Source organism: Mus musculus, chromosome 5, assembly GCF_000001635.26.
Source record: "Mus musculus strain C57BL/6J chromosome 5, GRCm38.p6 C57BL/6J".
In the NCBI taxonomy this organism is placed as follows: Eukaryota; Metazoa; Chordata; class Mammalia; order Rodentia; family Muridae; genus Mus; species Mus musculus.
Window position 1 is genome coordinate 136,767,421 of NC_000071.6, and position 20,119 is coordinate 136,787,539.

Sequence of the window (20,119 nt, forward strand, 5' to 3'; positions counted from 1 at the left end):
AAAAAGAAGACGAGCAATAATGAGAAGCAGAGAGGAGATCTGGCATGCGCAGTGGGGAGAGAAAAAAAAAAAAACAGGTCAAGCAGTCACGTGACTCGGAGTCGGCCTTTGCGTGCTTGGCTTAAGGGGAAGGGTTAGGGAAGGAAGGAGAGCCGGGTGTAATTAGCAGTTCTGGTCAAGGTGGGGTCTGGTTGGCCACTGTCTGGTTCCGCAGAGTGGTCCAAAGGAAGCTCTTGTTTGAGCAGAACAGACTGATTATCAGACATGAGCTGCTCCAGCTCTAAGCTGCAGCCTCCTCTTCGTTAATAACTGTTCGTGTGGGCTCAGGCAGGGGCTTTGTCCCACTTTTTTTCTGAAATACAAAGTGACTGTAGGTTTATGGTTTTGTCTTTTTTTTTTTTAAGATTTGTATGATTTTCAACTGTGTGTCTGTATGTATGACTGTGTACGTGTGTGTGTGTGTCTAAGTATCCGTGTCTGTTTGTGCATGTGGATGCAGGTGCCAACAGAGGCCAGAAGAGGACGCCATATCTCCTGACGCTGGAGTTACTGGAGGTTATAGCATGAGTTCTTAGAACTGAACTCTGTCTTTTACAAGGATGGCAAGCAAGTGTCCCTAACCACTGAGTCATCGTTCGGGCCCTGTGACTACAAGTCCACAATGACTGGAGCCTCTGCATGGTCTGGAACAGAAGAGTGTAGATGCTGACAGTAAGGTGCTCCATGACTCTAATCTCACCCATCACTATGGATGGTGATTAGCTAGATCAGGTATCACCAAGTTTTAGCTGGATGCCCCTGAGGGATTAATGGACCTAGGAGCAGAGGTAGCAGCTGAGCCAAAGTAAAGGATGAAAGCAGGATGAAGGCAGAGACACCAGGCCTGCTTCCAGCCTGCTTTTACTTAGTTGCCTTGGAGACCTGGGTGAGGAGTCTCTGCTTTTTAGCAAATGAAGTCCAAAGTATTCAACTTTTGGTTTGTCTTGCTTTTGAGATACTGAGGGTTGGACTACAGTAAGTGCTCTACCACTGAGCCACGCCCCCAGCCCCTCCCTGGGGGATTCTAGGCAAGGGCTCTACCACTGAGCCACGCCCTCAGCCCCTCACTGGGGGATTCTAGGCAGGTGCTCTACCACTGAGCCACGCCCCCAGCCCCTCACTGGGGGATTCTAGGCAGGGGCTCTACCACTGAGCCACACCCCCAGCCCCTCACTGGGGGATTCTAGGCAGGGGCTCTACCACTGAGCCACGCCCCCAGCCCCTCACAGGGGGATTCCAGGCAGGGGCTCTACCACTGAGCCACACCCTCAGCCCCTCACTGGGGGATTCTAGGCAGGGGCTCCACCACTGAGCTACATTTGTAGCCCCTCGCTGCAGGTTGGAGAAAGGGTGTAGGCAAGTGCTCTGCCGTCAGCAAACCCCATCCCCAGGTCTCTTTTACTTTGTACTTTGAAACAAGGTCTCACTAAGTTGCTCAGGTTAGTCTTGAACTCATTCTGTAGTTCAGCCTGGTCTACAACTTTCCACCCTTTGCCTCAGGCTCCAGAATAGCTGGGGTGACAGGCGTGTGCCACCTGGTTCAGGTCTAAGTGTTACAGCAAGATTATGAATACAGGAGAGTCAGGCTGTGCCCTCCATCCCAGCTCTTGTCCTCCAGGCTCAAACTAAAAATCCCTTAGCAAGAAGACTGACACCCGGCCCACCTCCAGCTCCCAGCCCTCTTGACTCATTAGAAGGAACTCTATGTCTTGCATGGAGCACTCCCCTCATCACACACACACACACACACACACACACACACACACACACACACACACACACACAATTCCTCTCTCCTACCCCAGTCTGCTCCACATCAGTGGTTTATAAACAAGTTTTAGGAACAAAGACTCTCTTTTGCCTCTCCATAAAACCCTGTCATTCCGATACATAAAACAGATTAAAGACGGAAGGGTAAACACTGAATATTAACACAAGGAGAGGAATGAGAATGTGTACAGTATCCAAGGTGGGAACCAGACAGGACTTTACAAAGGAAAAGCAAGAGGGGGAGGCGGTTTTTTTCTGGTTAAATGTGGTAGATTGAATGCACATGTCCTCTAAAGGGGAACTGGAGGTAAAGAAACAAAAAAGGCACAGAGAGAAAAGGCAGAGGCTACCTCAGCAGATGCCTGCACCAGTCAGCCTCTCCTGAGATGGAATGCAGACAGGCCATCCGTCTCATCCTGGGAAACCAGGAGCCAGGAGGTCAGGTCACAACCGTTAGACCCTGCTGCGGTTGGAGCAGAGAGCAAAGGGTCCTCTGAGGGATGGGACCAGCCAATGGGACCAGCCAATGGGACCAGCAAAAAAACAAAGGGCCATGGACACTGGTGCTCAGGGAGAGCCACTGATGAAACACTGGGTTCTGAGAGACCTGCCTCTTGCATGTGCGTGTTTGTGTGTGTGTAAATAAACAGGTCTGCAGCATGGGGAAAGGGGGACAGGAGGAAAGGGGGCCCAGAGGACTCCCAGTGTCCCTTAACAGGATGGGCAAGAACCAAAAGGAACACGGGACCATCTGTCTACCACTCCAGTCCTGTCTTGTGTCCTCTTCACCCAACCCTCATCTATCCCACACTGAAGGCCCATGCCCACCCATCCCTATTCCCCATCTATGCTTAACTAATTCCTCACGCACCCCAACTCATGCCCTACCCACCCCTAACCCATCCCCCATCCATCACAAATCCATCCCCCAACCCACCCACCCCAGTCCATGCCCCATCCACCCCTAACCCATGACCTCTACCCCAGCCCATCCCCCACCCATCTCCTGTGTTAACTTCTACCCATCCTCTACTTACTCCCTAAACATCTCCCGTGTTTCTCCCACCCGTTTGTCATCTGCTCCCTTCCCCCACCTGTCCCCACCCCTATTCCTTGTTGCCCCTGCCTATCTGCCTACTCTTCCCTCACCTGTCTCCCAGGCGTTCTTCCCCGTGCCCCCCCCCCTCTCCACCCACCTCATCCTCTTCCCATCCTTCATCTATCCTCCATCTTACCTTCTTATCACCTGCCAGTCCTGCCAGCTGCTGCAGCTTATACCCACCTAACCCCCAACCCTCTCCCTACAAGATCCCCCATAGTTCCCCACCCACCCTGAGGCTCGGTGAAGTTCATGTGGACTCATCAGCTCTAACGGCTGTGGGTTATCTGTCGGGGCTCTTTGGTTTCCCGCAGCCACAGGACAACTGGGATTTTAGGGTTTTGTTTTTGTTTTTTGTTTTTTGTTGTTTGTTTGGTTGGTTGGTTTTTTGTTTTTTGTTTTTTTTTTTTGCTTTTTTGAGACAGGGTTTTGTGTTGTCCAGACTTGTCTTGAACTCATTATGAAGCCAAGGGTGACTTTGAACTCCCCGCCTCTACCTCCTAAGCATACATCACCACACCCGCTTGACTTGTATCACAAAAGTGATTTTCACCTTGAGTCTTGGCACCCCCTTCCCTTCCCAGACTAGAAGGTGCCCACCCCACCCCACCCCAGGGGATCACCACAAACAGCCAGAAGGCCACAGTGGACCTGGCTTGGGTAAACCAGTGCCTTGGCCCTCCCAGGTATCTGGGCAAATGGCACATTCCAGAGGCTTCTAAAGGTTTTTAGGGGCTGTTTCCAGGGTCTGGAGCAACAAATAAGACCCTTTGTGGGGGGCAAGGGTAGCCGAGGGAGGGAGCCTTAGGGTCTGCAGGGACCTGTTTCTGGAAATGTGTTAGGCCCAGCCCCGTCGTCTGCTCAGGCTTTCCGTTTGGCAGGTGCGCAGTGACTTGGCCCTTGGAAGATACTGGACGGGTGAGGCTTGTTCGCGTCCCAGTCTCAGGGGGGTGTCTTAGCGGTCCAACCATCTTGGATACCCCACGGCCCCAGCCCAAGCAAGCCTTGCACATCTGGTTGGTTTATAGCTCCCCTGGAATATGTCACCAGCAGGCAGTTAAAGCCAGTTTGTTTAACTTGTTCTAATTACTAAGCTGCGTAGGTGGGGCTGGTCCTGTCCCCTGGCTCTGGGACCTGCCCAAAGACATATGTTCTATGCTCTGGGCCTTGATGGCCCTAAGTAAGATGCAGGCCTCAACTTTGGGTATTCTGAGAGTTTTTAGCCCATCCTGACTACTCCACAAGGCAGGCCAAGAGGACAGGACATTCCCAGCACTGGGGCGATAATCTGCTGATCCCAAGAACCATAAGTGCTCCAGGCGGGGCGGGGGAGGTGCTATGTCAGTAAAGTGCCTGCCTTACATGCATGAGGACCCCAGGGGGCCCCTAAAAAGACAAGCACGAGGGCGGAGCCATTGGTGGGCCTCTGGGACCCACTAACTAGTCACCCAGTTTACCAAACCTGCTAGTTTCAGGTCAATGAGAAACCTTGTCTCCAAGAATAAAGTGGCTCCTTGTGGGTCGTGCTAGTAGGAGCTGGCGAGGTAGAGGCAGGAGGATTGTGAGTGTTCAGGCCAGCAAGATGACTTACTGGCTAAAGGTTGTTTACCTTTTCAATTCCCAGAACCCAAAATAAGGTGGGAGGAGAGAAGTCCTCTGACCTTCGAGTGAACTCTAGCCCCCCCCCCCCCCCCCCGCCGCCCAGAGAGGGAGAGGCCAGGTGGCTAAGCATGGTAGCACACACCTGTAGTTCTAGGACAGAACAATTACTGCAAATTGAAGCTAGCCTGGGCAACATAGTATGTTCAAGGCTAGCCTGGGCTACATATTGAGGCCCTGGGCTTGAGCCTTTTCTTGCTCCCTGCAGGGTGACATCAGTTGCCTCATCTGTAAAACGGGTCCACATTGGATTAGACCCAGGGCCTCGGGCAGATTCCTGTAGCTATGCTACATCTCCTTCATCCACAGCTTCTCACTAACACCCTCTGGCTATCCACCCACAGCAAGATAGGAGTGGGCGTGTCCTTTTGCTACCTGCATTTGCCTGGCACTGCTGCTGCTGGTGGCTGTACTCTCAGAACTCAGTCCTCACCTCCCTGCATGAGGCTGGATTCCTGAGGGTGGGCTCTGAGAAAGGCTTTGTCGTTAAGGTAGGAGTTGGCTACAGGAGTGAGTTTAAAGAGACAGCAGAATTTTACTCTGAGATGTTAGTCATAGACCCTAGTGGGCCATCTGTGGAGAGGGACATCAGAACAGGCAGCGTAGAGTGGGCTACTTTCCCCAGCATGACAGCCCGCAGAAGGTAGAGCGACCTGCCTTAGTTCATACATGAGGCTTCATCCACTCCCTGCATGGAGCCAGCTGTGCCCGGCTCAGGAGACTAGCTGTTGCTTTCAGCCACACAATAGTGAAGTGACTCCCTCCTCCTCCTCCTCCTCCTCCTCCTCCTCCTCCTCCTCCTCCTCCTCCTCCTCCTCCTCCTTCCACCCCTCCTCTTCCTACCTCCCTCCCCCCTCTCCTTCCCACTCCTCCACCGTTGTCTCTGAAGACTTCCCTCTATTGGTCACTCTTGCTGAACAGCCTCCATGGCCCTGGGAAAAAAAGCCCAAGTCATGGCCAGGCTTACTATTCCTGCAGATCCTCACAGCCCTCAGCCACACTAAGGACGCCATGATGCCTTCAGATGGACTGTGCCCCTTCTCCTGGCTCACCCTTCTAGTAGCTGGACCATATCACCCTTTGGGCCACACTTCTCACTGGGACATGCCTCTTACAGTTGAGTCACAACGGTACAGTTAAAGCCACATCCCTTCTTACTTGGACACGCCCTCCCCATCTGGGCCACGCCCCCTCCACTGGGCAGACACTCCCTCTGGCTAAGCCACATTCCTCCCATTGGCATAAGCGCTCTCAACACCCAGCCATATCTCCTTCAGCCGAGCTTCACACCTCCTAGGATACACCCCTAGGCCATACCTCTTCCTTTGGGCCACAGCCCCTTCAGCGGTCCACCCCTTAGAGCTATGCTACATCTCCTCCCACTGGGATATGTGCTCTTACAGTTAGGTCGCACGCTCTTTCAGATGAGCCGTGCTCGTCTAATAGAATATGCCCTCTAAGGCTGGGCCGCATCTCTTCCCATTGGATCACACCCCTCCTACTGGCCACACCTCCTTACATCATAGCCAAACCCCTCCCCTTCAGCTAAGCCTTGTCCCATTCAATAGAGCCGCACATCATCCTACCAAGCCCCACCCCTCAGCCCTTCTCTCTGGACCATACTCCATCCATTAAATCCGTTCAGGCCTCTGTCATTCCCACATAGCTTATAGCTTTTCTTCAGGTGGCATCATGTGAGCTATTCTGAGTCTCCCAGCCTTGGCAACAGACAGTCGTCTGCCCTGCTCACAGTTAACGCTGCCCTCGGCAGTTGTCTGGACACAGAGTAGCTTCCTTCATCCACTATCAAAGCTCTAAGAGAGAAAAGCCGCAGGACAAACGCTAGGCTGCGCTGTGAGCACATGGTCCGTTCTGAGTTGGAGGGAGGGTGTGAAGAGAGAAGGTTCCCACTAGCTGCAGGAATCCTCACTCTAATAAGCCAGCATTTGCCCAGCAGGCGGCTCCCAGGAAAGGCAGGGAGCAAGGGCTCTGTCACAGTAAGACTCCTATCTGGGGAAACCCAGCAGCCCAAGAAAGCCGACCTGCAGAAGTCATGATTGGGCAAGGCAGGACCGTCACACAGAGAAGCCCAAGTTCTAAGAGGACAAGCCTGGCATGCCCAACGACCGTCCATCACACATAAATATGGTCCCTAAGATGGGAAACACGCAGCAAGAGAGCAGAACACAAATTCAGAACAGAGCACTAGTCAACAGAAGAAAACAAAAACAAACATAAAGCATCAAACCAGTACTTCAAAACCCTAAAACAAAAATCACAATGTTTTTCTGTGTATTCAGTACCCTTAGAGAGCCATGAGTATACGGTATCCCTGTTGTGATTGTTTTTTTACATTTATTTGCTTTGTGTGTGCATCTGGGTGTGTGGTCACGGGTGCTGCACGCATGTGGAGGTCAAAGGATAACTTGCAGGAGTCTGTTCTCTCCATGTATGTCCTAAGGACTGGACTCGGGTTCTCAGGTGTAGTGCCAAGCCCCTTTACCCACTGAGCCAACTCACGGGCCCTATGGTCATCACCTGGGAGACAGACATCTGCATCTATCTGCCTGTGGGGGATTATCATGACTAAGTTAGCTGAGGTGGAAAGGCCCACATTGATCTTGGATGAGCCTGCTCCTTGGGCAGGAATCCAGGGCTGTATAAAAGAAAGACGGTGAACTGAGCCCTGGAAGATTCATTGCTGATTCCTAACTGCAGGTGGAATGTGAACCAGTGGTTCCAAGTTCCTGCTACCTTGACTTCTCTCCTGTGATGTACCTCCAGTAAAAAACAAAAAACAAAGCCCAATTCTCCCCATGTTGCTTTTGTTATGGTATTTTATCACATCAAGAGAACAAAAATGCACATTCAGAAGTGAAAATTTTAAAAAGTTCAATAACGGGTTGATATATAGGAATGTGTTTATAACATTATAAGGGGAAAGTGTGAAAACTGGAGAGAGAGAAACAAATCTTTAAAAAGGCATATAATCGCAAAAAATTCAGACTCTCGGAGGTAGAAAATAATAAATGTTTTCAAAGATAAAATGAAGCCTGTGGGAAATGTCAGAACCAGGTTGGTGTTGGAATCCTAAATATTACCAAACAGCTGGAGTGGGGAGCAGAAGCCACCAGTGTTCTTTTGAGAAAGAGGATTTTCTGGCTAAGATCCTATACCCAGCACAACTATCACGAAAGATTTGAGCCTGGAATGAAGACCTTGGTTTTAGACATGCACATTCTAAAACATGTATTCACACCTCACATGCCTCCTCTCAGAAAGATGGTGAAGGATGAGCATCACCCAAAGAACAGAGCAAACTAGAGAGAAGAAAACACTAAACACGAATATGCAAAAGTTTGGCTTTAAACTCCAGAGCTAAGGACGACCTAATCCTCCTGCCTAGGTGCTGGAATTTCAGGTGTGTGCCATCAGGTGTGGTTTCTGCAGTGCTAGGGATGACACCCAGGCTTTGAGTATCCTACCAATTGAGCTACAGCCCTGGCACCCACTTCCCTTTTTAAAAAGTTTAAAGCCTTGAAGAACTGACTTTTCCCCATAGATGATTTAATTTGAAATACTATTTTTGGTGTTGGCATTTAAACTCAGAGCTTCGTGTGGGCTTTGTATGTATCCTCCCACTAAGCTACACCCCCGCCCCCTGACACAATTGCATTTTTTAAATGGGGAAAAAAATCAGTGCTATATAAAGAGACAGACAAAATTGGATCTGTATTCTGTTTGTAATTATATAAAAGATGCATAGCCAGGGATGGAAGAAGAGGGGACAAACAGAAATAGTTGCATCGAAGTGGGCAGGTTTCCCCCTTGTTTTTTATAGAACTTCTGGGTGATGTAACATCTTGGCTCAGTCTGCTGGTCTAAAAATAGGTTTGGCCATCTCTACCTCATTAGAGTTGCTGTATGGGCTGGGGAGAAGTCAGGGGAGAAAGGGGTTTCTAATATCCCTATTTCCCCTCTTATCCCCCTCTCTCCTGTCTCTCTCCCCTCCCTCCCTTCCTCTTTCCCTTTCTCCCCTCCCTTCCTCCCCTCTCTCTCTTTCTAAGATAGGTTATCAATATGAAAGCCTGGCTGGCCTGAAATTCACTATATAAACCAGACTGGCCTTGAACTCAGAGATTTCCCTATAATCCTTTTTCCTAATTGTGTGTATCTACACATAGGTCTCTCTGAGGGTTTATGGCATGAGCACAGGTTCCTGCAGAGGCTAAAAGAAAGGGTATCAGATTCCCCTAGAACTGAAGTTTAGGCTGTTATGAGCCACTTGATATAGATACTTGGAATTGAACTCAGGCCCCCTGATTGATTCGGGAGGGCAGCCTTCGCTGGGTGTTGCCATCCTTGGGTAGATGGCCAGGGCGCCCTGAGAACAAGCCAGTGAGCATCGTTCCTCCCTGGATTCTGCTTCAGTTCCTGCCTCTAGGTTCCTGCTTGAGGTCCCTTCATGAGGGAACTGCAAAGTGTGTAAACTGAAATAAAACATCCCCTCCCCAGGTAGCTGTTGGTCATGATGTTTATCATAGCAATAGAAACTAGACTAGAGCATGCAGTATGTCATAGTCCTAAGCCACCCCCCCTTCCATTTGTTTTTTGAGACAAAGTCTTGCGTAGCCCAGGTTGACCTTGAACTCTTGCAGTTGAGAATGGCTTTGGCCTCTGATCCTCCCCTCTACCATGGAGTGCTGGGATTACAGGCACACACTAACCACACCCTCTTCACATAGCACTGATGATGGATGCCAGAGTCTTTTACCTCTAAAACAAGCGCTCTACCCACAGAGCTGCATCTCCTAGACTTCAGTGTCAGTCTTGACTTTGACTCTGCCTCAGCCCCTGAGATGGATGCAAAACTGGTTTTTAACACGGGTCTCTACAGGTCACCAGGACTCAGATATCCAGTCCGAGTTCCAACTCTGAGCTCCTAATCTGTGACTTCCCATCATGGGCCTCCTGACACTCTGAGGACATCTGCCTGCTCAAGTGGATCTGGTGGCTTCTGACTGTCACGTTGCAATAACTAAAGCCCTGAGGTAGAGGTAGAGGGGAGGATCAGAGGCCAAAGCCATTCTCAACTGCAAGAGTTCAAGGTCAACCTGGGCTACGCAAGACTTTGTCTCAAAAATAACTTCACATTGAGGAAGGAACATGGTAGGCTTTTAAGGACAACCATGGTGTCCTACTTAGAGTCACTATCACTGTGATGAAACACCAGGACCAAAGCAACTTGGGGAGGAGAGGGCTTACTTGGCTTGTTCTTCCACATTGCTGTTCATCATCAAAAGAAGTCAGGACAGGAACTCAGACAGGGCAGGAACCTGGAGGCAGGAGCTGATGCAGAGGCTATGGAGGGATGCTGCTTACTGGCTTGCTCCCTATGTCTTGCTCAGCCTGCTTTCTTATAGAACTCAGGATCACCAGCCTAGGGATGGCACCACCCACAGTGGACTGGGCCCTCTCCCCTCAATCACTAATTTTTAAAAAATGTCCTACAGGCTTGCCTACAGCTGGATGTTAATTGAGGCATCTTTTTCTCAATTGAGGTTCCTTTCAGATGACTCTAGCTTGTATCAAGTTAACATAAAATTAGCCAAGACACATGGGGGGATGGGGCTACAGCTCAGCAAGAAGAGTGCTCACCTAGTGTAGTGGTTTGAATATGTTTGGCCAAGGAAGTGGCACTATTTGGAGGCGTGTTGGAGTAGGTGTGTCACTGTGGGTAAGGGCTGTTAAGACACTCGTTCTAGCTGTCTGGAAACCAGTTTTTTCCTGTTTGCCTTTGGATGAAGATGTAGAACTCTTGGCTCCTCCTGCACCATGCCTGCCTGGATGCTGCCATGCTCCTGCCTTGATGATAATAGACTGAACCTCTGAACCTGTAAGCCAGCCCCAATTAAATGGTGTCTTTGTAAGAGTTGTCTTGACCATGGTATCTGTTCACAGCAGTAAAACTCTAACTAAGACACGTAGCATTGAGAAAGTCCTTGGCTTTATTCCTACCGATGCATAAAAGAGGTGTAGTGGTATATGCTTGTAATCTCAGCACTTGGGAGGTGGAGACAGGAGGACCAGAAGTTCAAAGTTATTGACTACTGGGAAGGTTTAGGGACTTCGTGGGTTACATGAGACCCTCTCTCAAACAAAACAACAAAAATAGAGGCTAGGGAGATAGTGCTATCTAAAGTCTGTGTTGTCCAAATCTGGGGAATTTGATGTACCACGCCTATGTAAAAAGTCATACACTGGTGACTGTAGTTCCAGCATTGGGGAGGCAGACTAGAGGTTCACAAGCAGTATGTAGTCACTTTTGAATTATTTATTATCTTATGTACTTATTATTTGTGTAGGGCCATACGTGTGTGTGTGTGTGTGTGATAGCATGAATATGGAGCTCAGAGGACATATTACACGAGTCAGTTCTCTCCTATCCCATGCTTCTGGGGATTGAAATCATGTCTCAGGCTTGGTAGCAAACACCTTTACCCACGGAGCCGTCTCACCAGCTCATGGTGCAACCACTGTTAAAAAAAAACTTTCTAGGTCTGACTATAAACTAACTTGACTAACATGTCCAACAAAATGAATACATACAATCATCAAAAGGCACGCATGAGGATGTCTGTGGTGGTCCTGCTCATGGTAGCCCAAGTTACAAATAACCCTGACTTCTAGGCTTATAAAGATGTCCCATGACTAAAATGCTTGCCTCACAAGTATGAGGGCTCAGGTTTGGGTTCTGAGAACCTACATAAATGTGGATGTGGTAGTACACACATAATACCAGCTCTCTTATGGCTGGCTCACTTACCACTCAAACAAGGTGGATGAGAAGAACCAGTTCCTGAGGTTGTCCTTTGACCTCCACTTTTGTGCTCCATGGCACGCATGTACTCAGACAGGAGAGAGAGAGAGAGAGAGAGAGAGAGAGAGAGAGAGAGAAAGAGAGAGAAAGAGAGACAGAGACAAAAAAGAAAAGATTGATTCCCAAATTGGATGTCCAGCATGATGGTCCAGACCTGTAATCTCATTTATTTGGGAGGCTACTTGAATAAGAATGACCAGTGAGGGGCTGGGGGCGTGGCTCAGTGGTAGGGCACCTGCCTAGAATCCCCCAGTGAGGGGCTGGGGGTGTGGCTCAGTGGTAGAGCCCCTGCCTAGAATCCCCCAGTGAGGGGTTGGGGCGTGGCTCAGCAGTAAAATCTTGCCACACAAACATGAGGACCTGCATTCTATCCCCTGACCCATGCCTGGTGATGAACATTTGTAATCCCAGAGATAAGTGGGTCCTTGGGATTCCCTGGTCAGTTAGCCAATCAGTCAGTTTTAAGCTGGAGGAATACTGAGCTTCAAAAAAAGAAACAAAGGAATTCAAAAAAAAAAAAAAAAAAAAGGAATGTGCCTAAGGAATGACAGCAGAGGTTGTCCTCTGGACTTCTTGCATGCACATGCGTGCGCGCACACACACACACATCTGAGGAGCTGGTGAGAAGGTTTAGGAAGAAAGGGTACATCTTAGTTGGGGGTTTCTATTACTGTAATGAAACCAAAAGCAACTTGAGAAGGAAAGGGTCTATTCAGCTTAGAGCTTTCATGAAGGAAAGTCAGGGCAGAAATCAAGGCAGGAACCTGGAGGCAGGAAGATGCAGAGGCTGTTGAGGATGCAGAGGCTGTGGAAGATGCAGAGGCTGTGGAGGATGCAGAGGCTGTGGAGGATGCTGCTTACTGCTTGTTCCTCAAGGCTTGCTCAGCTGTTTAACTGTACAGTCCAGCCCCATCTCCCCAGGACTGACATCACCCGAGATGGGTTGGATCTCGTCAATCACTAATTAAGAAAATGCCCCGGGCTTGCCTTCAGGTGGGCCTTTTCTCAATTGGTGGCTCTCTCTTCTCAGAGGACTCTAGCTTAACTCGTGTAAAGTTGACAAAGTGCTTGTTGACTAGTCTGATGTTGGGGGACAGAGAGAAATGCCTTCTTTGAGTAGTCCTTTGACCTCCACAGGTGAAGCCCTACCCCCACCCCCCCCACCCCACCCCCACCCCCGCCCGCCCCATAAACGAAATGGATAAACTTAAGCACCACATTTGAACAACAAAGGCCTTTGTGTAGCATCTTCCCTGGGTGCCCAACAGTTTTTAACTCAATCCCCCTGGATCCTGCTCTGGCCAAACTGATCAGGAAGGAAGGTTGAAAACCAACTTCCTTAACTCCTGGATCCTCAGTTACTATGTCCATGATAAGGACAATTCACCATGGTGAAGACCTTCCACTGGTTAGGAGTAACTGATGTGTCGAAAGTCTGGTTTATCGAATTTGAATAGTGGCCGACAAAGGGTGGAAATCCTGACCCCTCTTCTCCCCTCTAGCCATTTACAGTCTAGCAGGAACGAATCGTTAAAATTACCAAGCAAGTTACAACGTTTCGAAAAGTGCTTTCCCATGATCCACTCCTCCTGTAGCTGGAGAATTCTTTCAATTAATGCAAAGACAAGAAGCGAGACCACACCTCTCAGAAAGAGCAAATAAGTTGGAAGTCCAAGGGCCTGGAGAAAGTTCACAGCCATTAAGATCGCTTGCTGTACAGTTTGAACCTGAGTTTGGTTCCTAGCATCTACACCAGTGGCTCTCAATCCCCTAGAACTCCAGCTCCAGAGACAACGCGCCCTCTTCTGGCCTTTGTAGGTACTGCATGCCTGCGCGCTCCCACGCAGACACCCATGCATACTCATAATTATAAGGAAATATTTAAAACTAAGGTGGAGAGCAGTGTAGAAAGATGTCTATGTCATCTGCCAGTCTCCACCTGCACAAACAAACACGAAGACTCAGATAGCACGGCTCTCCTGGCTGTCGGGCCTGTTGCCTGCTAGGTCAGCCCTGGCTGAGAGCTAAGCAAGACAGGTCAAGGTGAACCTGAGCGGTAGGCTCTGCCAGCTCCAGCACTGTGTGTTCTGCCTAGTACCCAGAGCTCAGGGAGGCAGCTGTCTTGGGGTTTAACATCACTGCTGTGCTGGGGAGGGTGAGAAGGCATCTTGGTTTGGCTTGAGTTTGCATTTTCTTTTTACATGCTTGTAATCTCAGTGCTGGGGAGACCCAGGTGGGAAGATCATAATTTTGAAGTCTGTCAGGGCTATATGGTAAAATCCTGCCTCCAAAAGAAACAAACAACGAAAAAGAACAGAGAAAAAACTCAGTGATTTTATTTTTAATTATGTGTGTCTCTCTATACTACTCTGTGTGTGTGTATGTGTATGTATATATGTGTGTGTGTCTGTGTGTATGTATCTGTGTGAGGAGGTGAATGTGTGGTGGTCAGAACATAACTTTGGGTGTCAGTACTCAGATGCCCTCTACTTTCTGTTGGAGCCAGGGTCTTTCCTTAGCCTGGAACATTACCATGCAGGCCAGGCTAGCTAGCTAGTAAGTTTCCAGGAATCTACCTACCTCTGCCTCTCCAACAGAATGCAGGCTCCTGTTGTGTGGTTCTGGCCTTCAAGCTGAAACACTCTATCCCCGAGAGAGTCTCTAAGGCTCAGGAAATAAGCAACTCACAAGTCTCCGGAAGTCCCTGAAACTCAACAGACTCTCTAAGGCCCTGCCCAAGGTCATATAAACAGGAAGTCCTCCTAAGAAGAGTCTGAGGCATGAGCTGCCTGTGAGTCACTCAGAAGGTTGCAGGACTGCAGCTTTTGTGAACTGGCACCCAGGCTGGGGTGGGCTTCTCAGTGATGCAGCTGTCTCTGCTACTATACTAACCCCAGTAAACGCATTGGTTCACTAAGTAGATGGAATAGTGTCTTTAGTTATCATTGGTAGTCAGTCTGTCTGGGGGCAGGCCATGTATGTCTCAAGAACAGCCATGCTCAGCTCTCTATGTGGGGTCTAAGGATCCAAACTTGGGTTCTTCGTGTGTGACATGACCATTGCACCCACTGGGTTCTGCTTGGTTTTGTTGGTTTTGTTCTGATTCGTTTTGAGGTGGTACTGTACTAAGTAGCTCAGCCTGACTGTAAAATCATGATCCCCCTGCCTCAGCCTCCCAAATACTGGGATTGCAGGTATGTACCCCCTCACCAAGGTATGTGGTACCAGGAATAAGACCAGGGCTTTCTGCATGCTTGGCAAGCACTCTACCAACCGAACAACATCCCAGCCCTTCAAGTAGAGGCTGTGCCAAGCCAAACGGTGTGCGGCGACCACCAGACATGCATTTGAACTCTATAACATGTCAAGAACTCTAACATGTCAGGAACTCTATAACATGTCAGGAACTCTATATCAGAAAGAGAAGACTCCCACGCACTTTAATTACCTACTGTGAAGGCTCAGAAAAGTCCTCAGCACAGCAGGAGGCCCAAAGCCAAACACCAGTCTGCTAGAATACTCTACCATTCCCTCTCCCCCTCCCTCTTCCCATCCTCTCCTCCCCCCTCCCCCTTCTCCCCCTCCCTCTCTCTTTCCCCACCAACCCCTAGCCTGGCTTAGAACATTCTGAGGACATGAAGGGACTCAGCCACTTTCACGGGACAGCAAGAAGCCGTGAAAGCAGCCAGGCCAGTAGCTCTGTCCACAGGCTTCGGTGAGACACCACCACTCACTGTTCCTCGAGGGAGGAAATCGGAGCCTGTGTTGGGTCCTGTCCTCCAGGCTGCAGGAGCCCCACGGATTCCTGGGCTACAGATTCTCTTTCAAGAGCACATGCCTGATAGGACTGGAGAGATGGTCACGTACAGACTGATGTAATCACGGATCCGATCGGATCCCAGCACCTATGTAAGCAGCAGGGCATCCTGCGCATGCCTGAAACACCACCTTCAAGGGGGCGGGGCACGGAGAGCCGAAGGCTGCTAAGTCTTACTGGCTTCCAGCCTAGTTGAGAAAACCCAAGCCCCTGCTTCTGGGAGAGACCCTACTTCAGAGGAATAGGCAGAGGGAGACAGCGGGGAATACCAGATGCCTCTTCGGGCTTCCACCCATGTGTACAGGTGGACATGCTCAAAGACATGTGCATATACGCATGAAGGACAGTTGACAGCGTTCAGAATGATCCCTTTGACCCAAGACAGACTGCTGGGACACTGTTGCACTAAGCTGCCTAGGGGAGCCACAGATTTATTATGTAGTCCAGGCTGGCCTTAAAATCTCCATCCTTTGCCTCAGCCTTCCAAGTGCTGGGATTACAGACCTCTCCCACTGTGCCTGGCTCAAACATCCTCCTCCTCCTCTTCCTCCCTCTCCTCCCCATCTTCCTCTTCTTCTTCCTCTTCTTCCTCCTTTCCCCCTTTCTCCTTCCTCCTCCATCTCTTCTTCCTTTTCTCCTCCTCATAATAATAGTAATTATTAGTATTATTATTGTTATTATCTTATTGAAAGAGACTCCCATGTGGCCAGGCAGACTTCACATTCACTATGTAGCCAAGGCTGATCTTGCTTTCCTGATGCTCCAGCCCCAACAAGTGCTAGGTTTATAGCCATGCGCCACCGAGCCTGATCTATGTTGTGTTAGGGATGAGGCCCAGGGCTTGTGAACACTTGAAAAACACTCAACAAACTGAGCCACACCTCAGATAAAGCCTAGCTTCTATGAAGGTTTCCCTCCCACCCTGGCACAGAGCTTAGGACAGAGCATGGGATTAAAGACTGCAGGATGCAGGCCAGACACAAATGCAGGGGGCGGGGGGGGGGGGGCTACAAGTGTCCTTCACTTGTGAAAAGGGGTGGGGTGGCAAATGTGATTTAAGATAAGGACTATGAATCAGGAAGGAGATATAGCTTGGTCAAGATGGATGGCACAGCTAGTTCACGGTACCACCCAGGTCACCAGCTGATGATTCCCACTGCCTGCCTGTCTGCCTGCCTACTACCTTTAATCCTTCCTTCCCCTTCCCCTTCCCCTTCCCCTCCTCCTCCTCCTCCTTCTTTCTCCTCCTCCTCCTTCTTTTTCTTCATTATTTCTCTGTATGCACATTCATGTGTGCAGATGCACATTATGATGAAGAGGCCTGTGTGTACATGTGAGTGGAAGCCAGAGGCCAACCTCAGGGGTGTGTGTGTGTGTGTGTGTGTGTGTGTGCATATAATGTGGCACATAGGAGGGGGTCAGAGGCAGTCAGTTCTCTCCTTCCAACAGTTGGCTCTTGGGGATTAAAGCTGGGTCATCGGGCTTGCCAGCAGGTGCCCATATTCACTAAGCCACTTCACCGACCATCTTGTTTTTAGAGACAGCATCTCTCGCTGGCCTCTGATCTACTGATTCAGCTGGGCTGGCTGGCCAGGGAACCCTAAGGATTCTTTTTGTCTCTTCTTACCTAGTTCCCAGATTATAAGCATGCTCAGATTCCTACTCTGCCCACCAGGGGTTCAAGAAGATTTGAACTCAGGTCCTCAAACTTGCCAAACCAGAGCTTCACCCACTGAGTCATCGTCACAGCCCTACAGCAGGTTTTTAGCACACGACTTACCAATGAGCAAAGACTGCCTTTTGCCTTTAAAGGACTTTCCTGGGAGCTCTGTGGAGGTCACACTGAATAACACAAGTCTTTCCCAAGCTCCTCGGTGCTCCTAGCTCTAGGGTTGAGGGCGGTGGTGACCACGATGTGGCGGTGACCACAGCAACTCCCAGTTCCACACCTCACCCCGTGGGACAGACAGCTGCAGGGAACTGATGACACAGCCCAGTTTAGAAAGACCAATGACAATGAAAATTTGGTCTGACACCATCTGGCTTCAGTTCCCAGAGACTAAAATTAGGCAGGAGAAATTTAGGATACACTTCAGATGTCCAAAGAAAATAGGGGCGGGGGCCAGAAAATGGATCAAAAAAGAATTTGAGTGACTCAGCCCCAGCTGCGGAGAGCAGGCAGGAGCTCTGCGTGTGGGAAGGAGCAAAGGATGCCTTTCTTCCTTCACAGCAAAAGAAGACTGAAGGTCCCCCCACCCTGCACCCCCACTCCCACCCCCACCCCCAGTCAACACGTTCCCAAACCGGGGCCTTGCTTCAGCCTCACTTCCCAACTGGAACAAAGAGGTTGACAGGAAGCAAGCTGAGCTTTTATTTCAAGCTATCCCCCTGCCCCAGTTTCTTCTCTTCATAGGAAGCTTGGGAGGGGGAGCGTGTCTTAACACTTTAACTTATTACTGTGTGGCAGGCACATGTGTGGAGGTGAGAGGATAACGTTGAGTTAGTTCTCTCCTTCCTGCCTGGGTTCCATGGGTTGAACTCAGCTCACTGTGACGGCATGGCAAGCACCTTTACTCGCTGAGCTATCTCAGTGGCCCTTGTTTGGGGTCTTCAGTGGACTGCTACCCCATCTGGACTAGGTGTATCTGTCCCCCAAATCCAGCTGAGAAAAGGGCTGGACCACCCTTGTGGGTGAGTTTCTAGTCTCCTTTCTGTTGCTGTGATCCAATATCTTAACCAAAAAGCAACTTAGGGGAGAGAGGAGGTTGATATGGGTCATAAGTTCAGGTTATCCCATAATAGCCGGGAAGTCAAGGCTGGAAATGGGATGTCATTGCATCTTCAGTCAAGAGCAGAGAGAACCTAATGCCATGTACTTTTGTTTTGCTTTTGTTCAGATAGTTTTCTCTAGGTCAAGGCCTAGGGAATGGTGCTGCCCACAAGGGTCTGGTTCTTCTTCTTCTTCTTCTTCTTCTTCTTCTTCTTCTTCTTCTTCTTCTTCTTCTTCTTCTTCTTCTTCTTCTTCTTCTTCTTTTTTGGTTTTTCAAGACAGGGTTTCTCTGTATGGTCCTGGCTGTCCTGGAACTCACTCTGTAGACCAGGTTGGCCTCGAACTCAGAAATCCACCTGCCTCTGCCTCCTGAGTGCTGGGATTAAAGGTGTGCGCCACCACCACCCGGCAGGTCTGGTTCTTCTGATATCAATAAATTATCAAGACAATCCCCTACAGATAGGCCAACAAGGCAGTTTGGTTTGGGTGATCCCTCAAATGAGATTCTCTTGGACTTGGCAAGCGGACATTTAAAACTAACCCATACAGGAGTCAAGTGCCTGGGAGGCTGAAAAGGGACCCCAGACGGGTGTACACCTGCAATACCAGCACTCAGGAGGATCAGGGCCATCTTTCAGATCGAGGTGAGTTCAGGTGAGTCCAGGCTACAGGAGACCCTGGCTCCGTAAAGCCAAACCAAGAGAAACAAAGGAGTGTGGAGAGGAGGAGGGAGCAGAACAGAGGAGAGCAACACACACACACACACACACACACACACACACACACACACACACACCATGAACCAAGGCCCAGTGGGATTAAGGCTCTCTCTATCCTACCATCTTATCTTATCTGGAAGACCTAAGATCTAGATTCAATGAGATGATAGAACCCTCTAGGATCCCAATAAGCAAGAGTCTCTGTAGGGGGCTGGTTTTAGTGAACAAGACAGATGGTTTTGTCTAATTCTTAGCAAAATGGGCTATGTGACCCCTAAAGTCTAAGACCTTGACCTTGTTTATTTAACTAAATCCCTCCTTTTGTAATTTTATTTGCATGTGATGAGTGTGGAGGCCAGAAGTCCATTCCCCAGTGTCTTCCTCAGTCATTTCCCTCCACCTTACCTTTAAAAAAAGAGAAGGATTCATTTATTCATTTTGTTGGCATATGTGCACGTGAATACAAATGCCCTGGGAGGCCAGAGGCTTCAGAGCCCTTGGAGCTGGAGTTACACGGCTAGCTGTGAGGCCCCTGGCATGGGTGTGAACTTCACCTGGGTCCCTTGCAAGAGCAGCACAAGCACGCTCTTAACTGCGGAGCCACCTCCAGCCCCTCCAGTTTATTATTATTGAACCTGGAGCTCACTTTTGTCAACTGTGAATGGTGGCATACACCTGAAATATTACCATTCAAAAGACTGAGGCAGGAGGATTGCCATAAGTTCCAGGACAGTCTAAGTACACACAGAGTACTAGACCAACCACAACTTTACAGAAAGATCTAGTATGGATAAAACATTAAGAGGAAATCACTAAGACTAAAATTAAAACATAATCTCTTCCATTCCTAAAGACATCACAAAGAAAGTGGAAAGACAAGCCATAGAATGAGGATATTCATAAGTCATGTGACCAATGACATCATAATATTCAGATCCTATCTTATATAGGTCAACAACAAAAAAGCAAGCAGCTCAATTCGGAAAAAAAAAACATTTGTGTGTGTGTGTGTGTGTGTGTGTGTGTGTGTGTGTGTGTGCGCAAAGAGGGCACGGATCCCTTGGAGCTGGAATTAGAGGTGGTTTGAACAGCCTGACATAGTTGCTATGGTCTGAACTCAGGTCTTCTGAAAGAGCATCAGGCATTCCTGAGCACTGAGTTGCCCCAACAGCTCAAATTGAAAAGGTTAAAAAGACATTTCTGTATAGATGTCTCTCCAACGAACACATGAAAAGATGCTTCGAATAAACCAGAATTCCCAAAATGAGATGTTACTGCACATACATGCTCTCTCTCTCTCTCTCTCTCTCTCTCTCTCTCTCTCACACACACACACACACACACACACACACACACACAATCAAAT

The 20,119-nt window shown here is 49.2% G+C and overlaps 1 protein-coding gene across 9 annotated transcripts in view; it reads right to left on the bottom strand.

Moving 5' to 3' along the window:
- Col26a1 (collagen, type XXVI, alpha 1) overlaps window positions 1-20,119 on the bottom strand; it is a 141,618-nt gene that overhangs the window by 25,662 nt on the left and 95,837 nt on the right. The window contains exon 1 of one of the 9 annotated variants that reach the window (XM_011240858.2): window positions 15,286-15,359. The exons of 4 other annotated variants lie outside the window; for them this stretch is intronic. Coding sequence is in view for 2 of the 5 variants with exons in the window: in XM_006504365.3 (XP_006504428.2) it covers window positions 11,394-11,613 (220 nt within the window). In the remaining 3 variants the exon portion in view is untranslated. 4 more of the 9 variants (XM_006504364.4, XM_006504365.3, XM_011240857.3 and 1 more) reach the window with 4 other exon arrangements.